This window comes from Pogoniulus pusillus, chromosome 1 (genome assembly GCF_015220805.1).
Source record: "Pogoniulus pusillus isolate bPogPus1 chromosome 1, bPogPus1.pri, whole genome shotgun sequence".
NCBI classification, from domain to species: domain Eukaryota; kingdom Metazoa; phylum Chordata; class Aves; order Piciformes; family Lybiidae; genus Pogoniulus; species Pogoniulus pusillus.
In genome coordinates, this window is record NC_087264.1 from 16,924,218 (window position 1) to 16,940,194 (window position 15,977).

At 37.0% G+C, this 15,977-nt stretch overlaps 1 protein-coding gene across 5 annotated transcripts in view; it reads right to left on the reverse strand.

The window, feature by feature from the left end:
* The window catches only part of PPP4R4 (protein phosphatase 4 regulatory subunit 4), a 72,711-nt gene that overhangs the window by 3,996 nt on the left and 52,738 nt on the right, over window positions 1-15,977 (reverse strand). For 4 of the 5 annotated variants that reach the window (XM_064142344.1, XM_064142327.1, XM_064142314.1 and 1 more), the window contains 11 exons: window positions 14,673-14,756; window positions 12,831-13,013; window positions 12,034-12,139; window positions 11,092-11,239; window positions 7,384-7,528; window positions 6,161-6,202; window positions 4,458-4,533; window positions 4,001-4,081; window positions 3,569-3,662; window positions 3,218-3,288; window positions 1,390-1,525 (listed from right to left, as the gene is read on the reverse strand). In XM_064142344.1, coding sequence (XP_063998414.1) covers window positions 1,390-1,525; window positions 3,218-3,288; window positions 3,569-3,662; window positions 4,001-4,081; window positions 4,458-4,533; window positions 6,161-6,202; window positions 7,384-7,528; window positions 11,092-11,239; window positions 12,034-12,139; window positions 12,831-13,013; window positions 14,673-14,756 — 1,166 coding nt within the window. Of the gene's footprint in view, window positions 1-1,389; window positions 1,526-3,217; window positions 3,289-3,568; window positions 3,663-4,000; window positions 4,082-4,457; window positions 4,534-6,160; window positions 6,203-7,383; window positions 7,529-11,091; window positions 11,240-12,033; window positions 12,140-12,830; window positions 13,014-14,672; window positions 14,757-15,977 lie in introns of those variants that run through there. The other variant, XM_064142321.1, reaches the window with a different exon arrangement.

Genomic DNA, 15,977 nt, shown 5'->3' on the forward strand with positions numbered 1-15,977 from the left:
GTGGAGGTGGTAAAATTCCAGTAGGAAAACTGCTACGTGGTCACACGGCAAGAGACTGAATCATAATATAACCCATGCAAGTAGCTGTTCAAGAGAACTCAATTTCCTAAACTTTTGAGTATTTGATTTTACATTTCAGGAATTGTCGTAACTTGTATCTGTGAGTAAAGGGGGAGGTTGGTTCATTTTGTTAAAGGAATCTAAAAACAGTGAAGTGAAAAATATGAGTTCATACAGATACTTTATTGACCTGAAAGAAAGGACCTCTCAAGAGATCACTATCTCCATTGCTTCCTCTTCATACCTGGGAAAGCAGTCTAAGATATTCCCTCATTCCTATCTGGTATGAATTTCAAATCTTAAGTCCATTATCTCTGACCAGCAAGTCAAAGCTTCACATTCTCCAGACTCCTTTTATCTCTGGTCTCTAATACCTATTGGTCTCTAATACCTATTCAGACTTCCAAGGCCCAGTTTGAATTTCTCTGTACTTTTCAGCTTCTAGTTCTAGTTTAGACTATACTTAAAGTTTGCTTTCCCAAACAATCTTCCTTTCTTGATATATTTGACTCCTTTCTTTCCTCTGCTCTGCCTTGACTGAGCTAGCCAATCTCTGACAGCAAAGAAAAACCTCAATTTGAGCACCTAAGATTACAGCTAGTGCAACACCAGGAAATTAGAACAAGTTATAGCATAAAAGGAATATGCAGAGAACTGGCTGCTACAGAGATCTAAGTACACATCACAGCAGTTTTCATGACTGTTACACTTTCCTCCCAGGAGCACACAAATTCATCTTTGATTGCAAAATACTGGGCAGTTTAGGCTGATGCTTGAAGAAAACCAGTCTGAGGGAGATGCCTAGCATTTAATTTTGTCTAAATGGTTACAGTAAGCCAAAGAAGGCAGCCTTAATAACAAGTAGCAGTACCAGTTCATTGTAATTCTCAAAATTCATCGTGATACAATAATGCACAAACATATATGAGCACATAAAATGAAGAAAAAGGAAAAACTAAATCATATGACAATACATACATTCTATTTATGTAACTACAGGTAGCTAAATGATTATAGTTGTAGTTATTATGTATCAAATGCACTAATCTTCACTTTGTCCTACTCCACCCTCCCCATAATGTACCAGCTGAATGCAAATGTGCAGAAGAAACCACGTTGAAGAGTAATTAAAAGGGAACTTCATCTTAAAAACACTTATAATTGCACTCCTTACATTTTTACCCTGCTATTTTCCTATTTCAAAACCTGGGTGCAGAAGTATTATAAATACAGGCTTACTTTTACATGGCTTCAGTGTCCTTTTACATGGCTTCAGTATCCTTTGTAAATGTTACCCATAAGCTTGACTTAAACTCATCAACCACTTACATGCTCATCCTTCTGGACTGGCTCTCCTTGTTTCCACTGTTCTTTTGGTCAGATGAGTTAAATAAGCTGCGAGAAGAACTGGAAGTTAAGGTACCATTCCCACTATGACCATTAGAATGAGTCCGGAATGAATCATCTGAAATAAAGAGCTGCAGTTTAGACAAATAATTTTGTCTGAGAAAAATACATGGAAAGCAAAAAGAGTGAGACAATTTTTTCCCTGGGCAGTAGTGGTGTGTTTCCTTTGACAGAAGTTTAACCTTCTGTAATGGAACAGTTTTGACTTAAGAATTCTTTAAGTGTTTTTATGAAAATACTAAATAAAAATAAATAGAAGGCACATTTTAGAAGAGAAGATTAATACATTTAAGATATGAAAACAGTGGGATTTAATTGTCCAGCCTTTAGCTGCTTAAAATTTAGCAGATAATTGTCCAATGTCTAGTGGCTGTGAAGAGAAAATGGCAGATTTTATTAGAAAGAATTCATCTCCTCCCAATTTTTAACTACTCAAACTCTTCAACAGCAAATAGAGAGAGAGGCATTTCCAGACAGCAATTTCTCCCCCATAATTCAGTAGAAGTTACACATAATATCCATTTCCACAAGCAAAACAAGTAGAAGCAAACCGCAAAAAGCAATCTTTTTATGACATCCAAAACGCCAACCAAGAAGTTTTAAACTCATTTTACTCTCACTACTAAATGTCACTTTAAACAATATTGGAACAAAATAAAAAAAGGACTCTGAAAAAAAGAAGAATAAATAGATCAGCACTGAAGTGCTCAATCCTATTGGATAGCTATTATTCTGTGTTAAGGAAAACAGTATCTTGCAGTATGTCTGTCTAATAGGATAGTTATCATTCTATGTTAAGGAAAACAGTATCTTGCAGTCTGTCTGTCTAATAGGATAGTTATCATTCTACATTAAAGAAAACAGTATCTTGCAGTCTGTCTGTCTAATAGGATAGTTATCATTCTACGTTAAGGAAAACAGTATCTTGCAGTTTGTCTGTCTAATAGGATAGTTATCATTCTATGGTAAGGAAAACAGTATCTTGCAGTTTGTCTGTCTAATAGGATAGTTATCATTCTATGGTAAGGAAAACAGTATCTTGCAGTCTGTCTGTCTAATAGGATAGTTATCATTCTATGTTAAGGAAAACAGTATCTTGCAGTCTGTCTGTCTAATAGGATAGTTATCATTCTATGGTAAGGAAACAGTATCTTGCAGTCTGTCTGTCTAGTAGGATAGTTATCATTCTATGGTAAGGAAAACAGTATCTTGCAGTCTGTCTGTCTAATAGGATAGTTATCATTCTATGTTAAGGAAAACAGTATCTTGCAGTCTGTCTGTCTAGTAGGATAGTTATCATTCTATGGTAAGGAAAACAGTATCTTGCAGTCTGTCTGTCTAATAGGATAGTTATCATTCTATGGTAAGGAAAACAGTATCTTGCAGTCTGTCTGTCTAATAGGATAGTTATCATTCTATGTTAAGGAAAACAGTATCTTGCAGTCTGTCTGTCTAATAGGATAGTTATCATTCTATGGGAAGAAAAACAGTATCTTGCAGTCTGTCTGTCTAGTAGGATAGTTATCATTCTATGGTAAGGAAAACAGTATCTTGCAGTTTGTCTGTCTAGTGGGATAGTTATCATTCTATGTTAAGGAAAACAGTATCTTGCAGTCTGTCTGTCTAATAGGATAGTTATCATTCTATGTTAAGGAAAACAGTATCTTGCAGTCTGTCTGTCTAAGAGGCCCCATATATTCAGCACCCCCACACAAAAATCATGTAAAATATAATATGATAAGCTACTTACCACTAAAGGATAACATACAACTCTTTCCCATTCCTGATACTGAGGATGTATATCCTGTATTAGAGCTTTTACTTAAACAAAACAAAAGAAAATTGTGTATCAGTTGCTGTTTAACAGTGTTAGAGGTAAATTTCTAAGCTTATATGAAAAAAAAAGAGGAAGTTATGCTGAACTTTAAGAAATATACTCATTTACAACTAGCAGCTCATATTGAAAAACGTTTTCTTGACATGATAAAAGGTGACCTAAATTAACTTAAAGGGAATTTACAGATTCATGTGTATATAATTCAAAAGATATGCCTATTAGGTAAACAGATGCCTATGAGGTAAGCAATGAAGATAAAGATACTTAGGACACTTGTCTATGTTGCTGTATTTTGGATGCAGTGCTTGAGTACTGAAAGATTGGCTTCGAACCAACTTGGACTTCTTGTCTTCTTTGCCTAAAATTAAAAGTAGCAGATAATTTTAACATGGATATCATTTTATTTCTTCAGTAATTAAGAACACTTCTAAAGATCATTTTCTGCCACCCTATGCTAACTGAAGGAACCAACTTAAATACTTCAGTAACAAAAAATAAACCGTATGCCACCTACTTCTGCAGTGAGGAATAAAATAAAAATAAGAATTATAGAAAACATATTCAGTTCTAGGAGTGGAATCTTTCCCTAGGTGAAGTAGGTGAAACTTGGCCCCCAAAAAACCAAAGGTAGCTTTGCTGAGTTTTAACCTGCTGATGGGAAAGCAAAGCATTCCAAACTTTTTAAAGAGTTCTTACCTGCTGAGGGACCAGAAGAGCTTCCCGGAACAGAGAGAGTGATACTTTTTGCTAACAGTGATGATGTTTTACTGTCTCTACCTGATTAAAAAAAAAAAAAGCCAGCATAAATATTTCTCTCAAAGCTTAACTTTAAATAATTAAAGAATACACAACGTATCACAATCATGGAGTAAACAGCAGTAACTAATCCAGTGCTACTAACACTTCAGAAATGCCACAGAGGAGTACTTACATTACATCCCAAAATGAATAATATTAGAGAACTAAAACTATCTAATAAAATGAGGCTATCTTATACAAAGATCCTTAGAAATATATAGAAAAAAAAGTTTGATTGCCACTTTCTAAAACTCTGTTTACCATATAAAGCATCTTTTTTCTGCTCCTTTCACTTCTACCTTTGTAGAAGAATACTGGATGCACAAACAACATGCAAACAAACCCCCAAACTTACGCTTCTTTTCAAACATTTTATCATTAATGTTTGTAGGTCTTCCTTCATTTTGCTGCTTCTCCTTTTCTAATTGTTCCTTAAAAAAATAATAATAATTTTCTTAGGTATTACTCTAAAAAAAATATTGGATTTCAACTAGGCATTGCTTCCAAATGACCAAAATAACAGTCGAGTTCTATTCTCTCCCACTATTAGTACAACTCCTCCAATCAGTTAAATAAAAATCACACCAAAATCTGTTGAATTTAATGATGAAGGAACCTTGAAGTTTGCATTTGAATATCATTATTAAAATGATGCCTTTTTATTTTAATTATAAAGATACCACATTGGCAGCTGACAATGTTTTTTTTTTTGTGCTACACAGGTATGCTGGTAATAGAGCTGCCAATATTTTTAATTCAAATGTCTAAATCAATGAAAGTGTTCTTCTCAAATGGTACAGTCTGTCACACACACTCAAACTTTTTAAAGGTCTAAAATGAGTATCTACAACTGATAAGCCATTACACAAAACAAAACCAAGGAATGTATCTGCCTTTCTGAAATATTAGCTAGCTTTAGAATACCTTTTGAGAACACAATTGCAGAGAGAAGACGCTGTTAAGACAACTACATCGATAACTTCAAAAGCCAATGCTTCCCCTTCAGGATTCTTGGTGAATAGGTATCACTCCAACTTCAGAAAGCCATATACTTGTGCTAGTTTGAAGCTAGCTAGAATGTTTTGGTGAGAAGAACTAGATTACAGGCTGTGAAAGGGAAACAATGGTGATGTCTACTTCACTCATAGGCTTGCTGAGAGATGTAAGAGCAAGAATCCATAGATAAGGGAGTTGCTCTCTGTCCAGGCTGTGGGCTGCATCTCTCTAACCTCACCTGCCGTCTCTCTGATTAATCCACTTGCTTCCTAACCCCCCTGGCCGACCCTCCATTCTTCCTTGGGCACAAGGCAATGTCTAGGGTAAGGTAGAGAGGGGTGGGAGAAGGTGGAAGGGCAGTTGGGAGCCCCTCCTGGGGACTCAGGTTTCTGGGAGGGCTGTTGTGTTTCTGTATTACCTTTTACCTTGTGTATATTTCTGTCTATAACTGTACATACTGTAAATATCTGCTTGTATATTGTGCTGAGCTGTAAATATAAGCTTCATTCAATTTCCAGAGCCTGCTGAGTCTAGTCTGGGTGATTTCTAAAGTTGGGGGGGGCAGGTAACACCCAAACCATCACATCACTATTATTTTCTGTACTATATTCATAATGAGAATTGGCAAGTGAACCATAATTGTTTTACTAGTTTTTTCACTTCACTCTAATTACTAACCAAGGGTTTGGGTTTTCTGTTCATTTGTTTTTTTAAAGAAAAAAAAAGGAGGTAATTAATTCAGGTCAAGGTTGCTGGAATATAGTTTCAATTAAGTCAATTACTAAAATTAAGGAAACTTATTAATATATTCAGTATTAAAGTCTGTAGCTGTCAGATACATTTAACTGGTTCCAATAGCTCCTCAACTATTTGGGACTGTGACATGTTGGCATTCCTGTGTACATCTCCAGATCCTCAAATGCATGCCTCTCTCACAATGCTTAACAAGAGGTTTGTGATACAGACAGTAGGTCCATATAAATGGGCTACAGCATAAAATACTGGTGAAAATGAGAAGAAATGAGAAGTACTTGGTAAATATTAAAGTTAGTAAGTACTCACAGCATCTACAGAGACCTCCATTCTGTCCAATTCTAACACTGTCTAAAAACAAAATCCAAATAGTATATATCAGTATGCTAAAAACCTGTCCATATAAGAAGCTTAGAATAGTTGTAACTCAAAATAAAACATGTCTTTTCTTCCAAAACGTTTGAAGCCTATACTTGTATTTTTGTGTCACAAATGCAGTTTAACATTGGCAGAGTTTTCTCAGAGCCCTGCTGTGACTTGCCATAAAGAACTAACAGACTGTCTCTTTGGCATTCAAAATACACTCAAAGGAAAGCACACAAGATTGAATGGCTGGAGAACAGATCTAGGAATTGAGACTCAAAAAACCCAAAACAACTACTCAAGAATCTGAGTAAACCAGGATATTCCACATAGATGTTCAACCAATCCCTCTTGCACACTGGCCCTATAAGGAAGCCACTTCTCTGAGTTACTTCACAGCTTCTTTTGAGACTAGAAATGAATATCCCTCAATGGTGTACTTCTTGGTGAATATTCACATCACAAAGGTGTTTGTAACATTTCAAAATTCTCCAAACCCTTTATCTATATACTTTAAAGCCTGGAGGAGGCTCAGGGGTGACCTCATTGCTGTCTACAACTACCTGAAGGGGCATTGTAGCCAGGTGGAGAGTGGCCTCTTCTCCCAGGCAACCAGCAACAGAACAAGGGGACGCAGTCTCAAGTTGTGCCAGGGGAAAGTATAGGCTGGATGTTAGGAGGAAGTTCTTGCCAGAGAGAGTAATTTGCCATTGGAATGGGCTGCCCAGGGAGGTGATGGAGTCACCGTCCCTGTAGGTGTTCAAGAAACCACTGGATAAGGCACTTAGTGCCATGGTCTAGTTGACTGGCTAGGGCTGGGTGCTAGGTTGGACTGGATGATCTTGGAGGTCTCTTCCAACCTGGTTGATTCTATGATTCTATGACATAGATTAACAAAACAGCTCTCTAGGGACAACCATTTATCCTATCTTTAGTCACCATTTTTTCACAACGGTCAAGGGCCTGGTCAAAATCCTGAATCCTAGTCACTAGAAAATAAATGCAATGTAAGCATTGCATCTTCTTTTAATTGTTTAAAATGACATTATAGGCAACACAATTTTTTAGGCTCCTGCTCTTGAAACAGTAATTGAAAGCACAGCTTTGATCATCTTAAATTTTAATGTTAACTGCAAGACAAAATGCTGCTAAGAAAGAAAACTGCTTACTCTTTTTACAATACTCAGGACATCTTTGTCTTTCTCTTGACATAGAAGTTTCCTTATACATAATTCCAACTGTTGAAGTAAATGTTTATCAGTGGGAATCTTCAGAGTAGATTTAACTTTTGGTAACAAGTAGCATAGCTTCATTCTACAAAGGAAAAAAAATCACTTTTTGATGCAGATGTCTAATATTGTTACTTTTTGTATTTGCTAGCATGTGACATAAAATAATTAAGTTAGTAGCTCTTATTTTTCAGAAATTATTGCTTGCAGGCATACTGTAAGATTATCAAAAATGTCTCCACAGACTGGGACTACAGTCCTGCATCTGAAAGTCATAAAGATTTCTCTGGGTTTGGTTTTATTGTTTTTTTAAGTAACAGGCTCTAATGCTTTCAGAAGCTGGGAGCTGCTCTATTGAATGAAGACACAATTTTAAATGCAGTAAATTCAGCAAGAGAAATTATTCATATAAAGTAAATAAGGTCAACCTTAAAACCCTCCTGCTCAGACACTGTGAATACAGTTCTATTTGTTACTGGAGTGCCTTTCTGTGAAGCCCAATTTTGCCTGCTTTTAAACTGAATGACACAAAGTGAACTTAACCAAATTGTTCTCAGGGTACCCAGTTCAACAAGCTGAAAGGCAGAGACAAGGAGCAGGATGAATATTTTGCAGTCTAATGGAGATACTTAATGAAGTCTATGGGGCCAGATGGGATCTATCCAAGTGTACTGAAGAAGCCAACAAAGTCCTCACCAAAGAACTTTCCATCATTTACCAGCAGTCCTGACTAACCAGGAAGGTCCCAGTTGACTGGAGGTTAGAAAAAGTGAAACAGCTGGCTGAATATGAGCCAGCAGTGTGCCCAGGTGGCCAAGAAGGTCTATAGCATCCTGGCTTGTATCAGAAATAGTGTGGCCAGCAGGACTAGGGAAGTAATTGACCCCTGTATTGGGCACCTTTGAGGCTGTACCTCAAATATTGTGTTCGTTTTGGGGTCCCTTGATGCAAGAACCTGAGGGGTGGTTGTGGCCAGGAGGAGGTTGCTCTCTTCTCTCAGGTGGCCAGCTCCAGAACAAGAGGACACAGCCTCAGGCTGCGCCAGGGGAAATTTCGGCTCGAGGTGAGGAGAAAATTCTTCACTGAGAGAGTCATTGGGCACTGGAATGGGCTGCCTGGGGAGGTGGTGGAGTCGTCATCCCTGGGGCAGTTCAAGGCAAGGTTGGATGTGGCACTTGGTGCCATGGTCTAGCCTTGGGCACTGTGGTAAAGGGTTGGACTTGATGATCTGTGAGGTCTCTTCCAACCTTGGTGATACTGTGATACTGTGATACTGAAGAAAGACATTGAGACAATGAACCATGTCCAGACAAGAGCAAGTAAACTGATGAAGAGGCTAGAGCACCAGTCTATGAGAAGTAGCTCAAGCAACTCCATTTCTCTGAGTCTGGAGGAAAGGAAGGTCAAATGAGACCTCATCACATTCTACAACTACCTAAAAGGAGTCTATAACGAAGTGAGTGTTGGTCTCTTCTCCCAAGCAACATGTGACAGGGAGGAAAAAATTCTCTATGCAAAGGGTTGTAAAACATTGGAACAGAATGCCCAGGGAAACTGATGGAGTCACCACCCCTGAAGGTATTTAAAAGGCATGTAGATGTGGTGCTTAGGGACATGGTTTAGCAGTGATCTAGCAGTGTTGGGTTCACAGTTGGACTCGACAACCTTAAAGGTCTTTTCCAACCTAAATTATTCTGAAATAATTTACTTGCCTTGATTCCTAGGCATTGCTTCTAAAATGGTTATATGAGAAATGTGTTCATTGTTGTTTGTTTCTTTAACACTAAAATGCTCTGCAGATTAAATAAAAATACTTCATACCTTTAAGAACATTAAAATATTTGCATTTGATCATATTGTAATAACAAATAATACTTTTCATCTCTAGGAATAAATTTTAAAACCTCAAACCCAATACATAGTGATGTTTTCTGTCATCAGATTTCACTGGCTTGTGATCAGAGACAATCCTATGCCAGAAACAGTAACTTCTTATATAAATTCATCTTACTGTTTTTATACTTTCAAAACATTTTAACCTTCACAACCACCCGTAGCAAAGAGTTATGACACTGCAGAAAGCTAGATTAATATTCTCCCTAAGTCTGTTTTACAATCATGAGCAAATACCCACGTCTGACTTCTAAAATTCAGTCCACTAGAGACAGTGCATCCCTTCTGTAAAAAGTGTTAAGAGAACAATCCAGAAAAGAAGTATGACAAAATTAATGTTAACATCAGTTAAAGGACTGCAAGTTATTTCAAGTATCCATTAAATATCTGTATTATATCAAGAGAGTTTTTAATTAAAATCTTTAATTAAAAAGAATAAGCTAATCAGATTATATACAAACTTAGTTTATTGTTTCAACATGGCCCTCTTAAGGACATTAATATGATTTTTAACCTATATGCACAAAATGGCTCAGTTTTTATGTTTGGGATCCTGCTGCTTTGAGATGTTAGCCTTCATACTCAACACAAGGTCTATTTAAACAGTTTCAATTGGTAAAAAAAACTATTTAGTGAAGCTCCCTGAATACACACATCTATGTACCAACAGTGTTTATGTAAATGCAGCATTAGATGTTCAGACATGTTAATGATGACATGACTTACACACATCAGGCAAAAAAGGAATTATTTTCTTTTTAGCAGTGATTGCTTGTTTCCTATTTAGTGGAGAAAAAAAAGTATATAGAAATAACAGAAAAAACACTATTTAAAAATGGTTAACATGTCAAATTTCTTTATGGTTTTCTGTTCTCTTTCAATTTACTCAAACAACAAAGTAGAAGCTTTTACAGAAGGTAAAACCTATACTGACTTCTTAAGCTTAGATCACAGAGAATTGCTGTTGTGTTTTGTTTTAAATACAGTGACATTTAAACAGATGGAAATTAATAGAGACTGAAGTTCGAGTTCTCTCTCTGCACTCAAGAAAAGCTGGTGAGAGGCCTGGAGCACAGTCCTGTGAGGAGAGGCTACGGGAGTTGGGGTTGTTTAGCCTGGAGAAGAGGAGGCTCAGGGGTGACCTCATTGCTCTCTACAAATACCTGAAGGGAGGCTGTAGCCAGGTGGGGTTGGTCTCTTCTCCCAGGCAACCAGCAACAGAAAGAGAGGGGACAGTCTCAAGTTGTGCCAGGGGAAGTACAGGCTGGATATTAGGAGGAAGTTCTTGCCAGAGAGAGTGACTGGCATTGGAATGGGCTGCCCAGGGAGGTGGTGGAGTCACCGTCCCTGGAGGTGTTCAAGAAAAGACTGGATGAGGCACTCAGTGCCATGGTCTCGTTGACTGGGTAGGTCTGGCTGATAGGCTGGACTGGATGATCTTGGAGGTCTCTTCCAACCTGGCTGATTCTATGACTCTATGACTACCTTCATCTATTGCTGGCCCCTTTGTCTCACTCCCAAAACCTGATTTTTCGATCAATTCTGCAAACACTCAGACTGACTTGCTTCTATGGTTTGCTAACACCATTCCCATAATCCCCTACACATTTAATATAGGCCATCCTGAAGGTTTTGTAGACCATTTTATTCAAGTTGTACTATATAAACAAATCCAAAAACCTGTAGTAACATTTCTTAATATGTTATTTAAAGCTTTTTTTCCCTGTACACTGCTACATAGTCTTCATACAGTACCTCACATTTGCCACTGGATCATGTGTAAGTTCAAGCACAGGTAGAAAGAAGTATTTACAGAAGAATGATTTTGAAAACAGCTCCATAATGAATTCACAAGTATCTAAAAAACGAAGTCTGTTCCAATAACTTTTTCCTTGACCCAGTTCTGAAAAATAACAACCCACAGATAATATCTATTAAGTTTTCAACATCAGACGGAAAACATTTCAAAGGTAAACCTTTGAAAGATAGTAATCACACTCATCACAAGGCACACCTCAGCCTATGTGAACTCTTTCTCTCTGTCAAAACTTAACCTTCTGAATTCAGTGACCACTTTTGTCAGCATGCAATTTTTTTCAGAAACACAATTTGTCTGTTTAACCCTATGAAAAAAGCAAAACCAGCAAGTGATCGAGCTACTCTGTTGAACTGTATGCCTTTCAAACCACATCACACCTACATCAAATCACAGTGTAAACATTAGGGATTATTAATGGGAGCTATTCAAATTCCTAACCTACCTTTAAAACAAATAGCATAAGCCATAAAGTTAACTTAGGTGACAAACTCATTCATAAATTAATTTCTGATAATATTTATTCAGCTTTTCTTATGCTGAAGGCCCTGTAGAATTTTACTTCTACAGAAGAACTCCACTTTGTATAATGCAGCACCTCCAGCTAAGCAATTTTATATTGAAAGTTGGAGGAGCCTTGTCATAGCATCAATTTTTCATCACACTGCTTGCTTCCCAATTCCTTGGCATATGCTTCAGATATAACCCTCAGACATACATAATATGTTTTGCCAGGTGATAATATGAGCAACTGAATGCCTTCTAAGCGAAATCCCTCCAATGATGGCAAGAAGTTACACTGAATGAATACAGCCATAAACAACAGATCTTCTGTCAACACTAACTTGCATCTCTAAGTAATGAAGGAAAAATGATCTTACGTTCAATCAGTTTCTGAATAACCTCATGCCTCTGTTCTTGTTTGCGATTGTAACGCAAATAAACACAAAGAGTCCGAGCAGCTGCTTTTTGGACTGGCAGAACATTCTTGGAAGAAATAAAGGGAACACAATTAAACATATCTAAAGGAATGTGACTGAAAATGCAGAACACAATCTTCAAATAGAAAATATGGCTAAGAATTAGCTTAACTTTCTAAATTTTGCAATAATTAGCATAATGTAAGGGAGAATAAGGAACTCTAACCAATACATCTACTTTATTCTGCCTAACTTTTTAATTCAGCTATTTCATAAATGCCTTAAAATATTCCATGTGTGGAAGGCATCTTCTAAATCAGAGGTCTTAGAAAATAAAACTTAACATCTTCTTTTCGACAGAGAGTTTTGTTCTTGACTTAATTCAGCAAAAATTCAGACTAGTAGTGCTAAAAGATGGTTCATTTTCACAACAAAGTGTTCTTTCATAAAGAACAGAACACAGTGCAAAATAATGTATGGAGGGAAATCAGGAAAAAGAAGGCAGATCTCAGATAATGAGCACAAGGAAAGAGTGGGAGGAGAAACATAACCACCTGTCAGTTGGAATTTTGCTGCTCAAATGGGGGAGTTCTCAGAGCAGTTTTTCTGCCTTATATCAAAGAGCCCCACAGCTTGATACACCATATACGAAGGAAAATAGTAATTTAAGATTAATATGACAAATAAAGTGCTATACAAAGCAAACATTTGGTGGTGTGAACAAAAAAAAACAATGGGAAAGAAAGAGGCAGACTCACATTTGTCAAAATGATTGTCAACATTCTGTGCAGAAAGCGGTAATAAATCTGGTCGCTTGATATAATATGCGGGAGACAAGCGTACTTTTGTAGTAACTTCTCGTGGGTTCTCCATTTTAAAGATGTTGCTGCTCTTTGTTCTGCTGCTGTTAATGCAGGAATCAGGTCAGGAATAGACAACAGCTAGAAATAAAAATATAAATATTGAAATAGTTTTACATTGGCTAGCTGCAGGTCACGTTACTGTGCTTAGAAAGCACATCATAACAATGTAAAAGAGGAAGAAATTTTAAGAGGTCAGATAATTTCTCTTCCCAGACAGGATCAGCTACACTCTGACTGTTTCCAGTAGATAGTAGTCTAAGTTGTTCTTAAAAAAAATAAATAATGATTGGGTTTAAATACTCTGGTCTGAATCTGCTTCTTGGCACTTTCAGATGAGCCCAGTCCTGTCCATTATGCAGAATCATGGATTTGTCGTGTGCACCACTGCTCATTTAAGTAACAGAAGAGGCCTGTGTGGAGGTTCTTCACATCTCTTACGACTTTCTGTGCAGAATAGGTAATAAATCTACACACAGGCAGCAGGAATCACCGTCCCTGGAGGTGTTCAAGAAAAGCCTGGATGAGGCACTTAGTGCCATGATCTAGTTGACTGGCTAGGGCTGGGTGCTAGGTTGGACTGGATGATCTTGGAGGTCTCTTCCAACCTGGTTGATTCTCTGATTCTCTCTCTGATTCTCTCCCTTATGCAGTAAATTCCACTTAACTAGCCAAAAAGCTATCCCAGTATCCACTTTCATTTCCAGCTTCTCCTCCTAACAAATATTAATCACTATTCTCTTTATAATATCCTTTTATAGATATGAAGATTAATATGACAACCTTCTCCAGTCTTCTCTCTCAGACTAAATAAATTCCATTTTCCTTTGAGATCCAATCTTTGCAGCTATTCTTCTCAGCTCCCTAATTTATTTTAGTAGGAATGATACACATTTTCTCAGTAGAAGGCAACGATTGTCATGTTTGATACTGCAATTGCTATATGTTATACAAATTTACAGCTGTAAACACCTGAAATTCACATTTTAAACTACACTCTTAACTCCTGTGCATACAAGAAAACAAATTTATTCAGCTCTTATATTGTTGGAATATCTCAATTTCTCTATACATTTAGGAAGTGTGCTTGAAACAGTATCTTGAAGCAGATCTCTTATGTTCCACTTTACATGTGGTGAGTCACTGAAAGAAACATCATCCACAGGCATATACAATTAAATTAGCAAATCTGAGAGCTGACCACAGATCTCCTAAATCCTAATTCCACACCTGTACTTCAGGAAATAAGCTTCTTCCTAGCAGAAATTGTGTCTGAAAATGCCAACCAGAAGCAGCTGCCAAGTCAATATTCAAAAGCTTTTAAAATATCTAGGTATTAGCTATCACTCCTTTAGTATGACATTAAAGGGTGTTTTAACTTAGTAACTGCATGTCAAAATGTTATCTACTTCAGCAAATTTGTGGTTAATTACTGATAATAACATGGATTTTTAAACATTTTTATATTAAGTCTAATCTTTAAAAAAAAACAAAACACAGAAACTTTCTGTGCCTCTAAAGTAGAAACTAATCACAACCCTCTTTTTATACAGTTCAAGAAAAGCCAGGATGAGGCACTTAGTGCCATGTTCTGGTTGACTGGATAGGGCTGGGTGATAAGTTGGACTGGATGATCTTGAAGGTCTCTTCCAACCTGGTTGATTTGATGATTCTATGACCAAACAACTTTGCTACTACCCACACTTTCAAAGCAAATTAAAAAAACAGGAAGGCACCCACCTTGCTTTCTGAGCCACTATTTTCCCCTCCATTAGCCATTAGTTCAAGGATTTCAGGAAGGTGACCTACCAAAGCATCCAACACCTGTTTAAAGAAAGGCAGAACGCATGAGATCTGTAAATTAACTGTACTCAATTTTATCTCTAACCAAGATGTCCCTGCAGACATCTTTTATGATACTATTCTCTCACAATCACATTTGGGCTGATGAGGACTGGAATTCAAAACTGATGTTTAATGCATGAAGTAGTAAAAGTATTACTGGCTTCAGTTTAGGAAAACAAACTACAATTTCAGCATTCATCAACAGGTTGCCCAGGAAGGCTGTGGATGGTCCCTCCCTGGAGGTGCTAAAGACTCGGTTAGATGAGGCCTTGAGTGACCTGTTCTAGTCAGAGATGTCCCTGCTTATGGTGGGGGGTGGAACTAGATGATCTTTGAGGTCCCTTCCAACCTAAACCATTCTATGATTCGTAAGATCTGTATTTAGTAGACACTTAAGTAAGAGCCTCAACAAAGAAATTTCTTTTTCTCTTAGAAGCAATTTTCCATGCTTTACAAAAACCTGCAGCTGCTAAAAGAGAACATATACCCTATATTAATAGAAATTTTTTCAAACCTTGTAATACTTGAAATAAGAGTAGAAAAGTAAGTAATTAAATATTACTTGCACCAGTGCTGACTGAGGTGTATAAAAGACAAAGCATCAAATATTTTCTTACCATTTAGGCAATTGTATAGGGATCAAATTAAGGCATTTTTCAAAATCACCAGTGGCTTCTGAGTCTCATTTCTCAAGTATGCAACTTGAGAATTTGCAGATGAGTCCAAATTTCATAAACTCTAGGTACATGTTCTATGAACATTTAGAATTCCCTTTAAAATGTCTGTCAAATGCTACCAAAAGAAAAAAAAAAAAGGAGCACCTGAAAGCAAAACTCATTTTTCCCTGCCATATCCAAAGACACTACAAAGAAACCAAAAAAGATCAACTACTGAAATAACTGGTGATTTTGTTTCAAACATAAATTTCTGTAACATAGGTAAGTGATTAATGTTTTTCATAGGTTGGAACCAAGGTACACTGAACTACACTGTCTCATAAACATCACAGCTTCTGTATCAGACCTTTAACTGAAACCCTTTCTATAAATCTTTATCTTTTGGACTGTACACAACTGCTTCATCTCCTCTTCAACTGCAGCAAGCAAAAGCCTTGCATGTTGTTAATGATTATTTTAATATGGTATCAAAACCAAAACCCTCGACAGAATTTGATAAGGTAATAAATCACACAGCAATTAA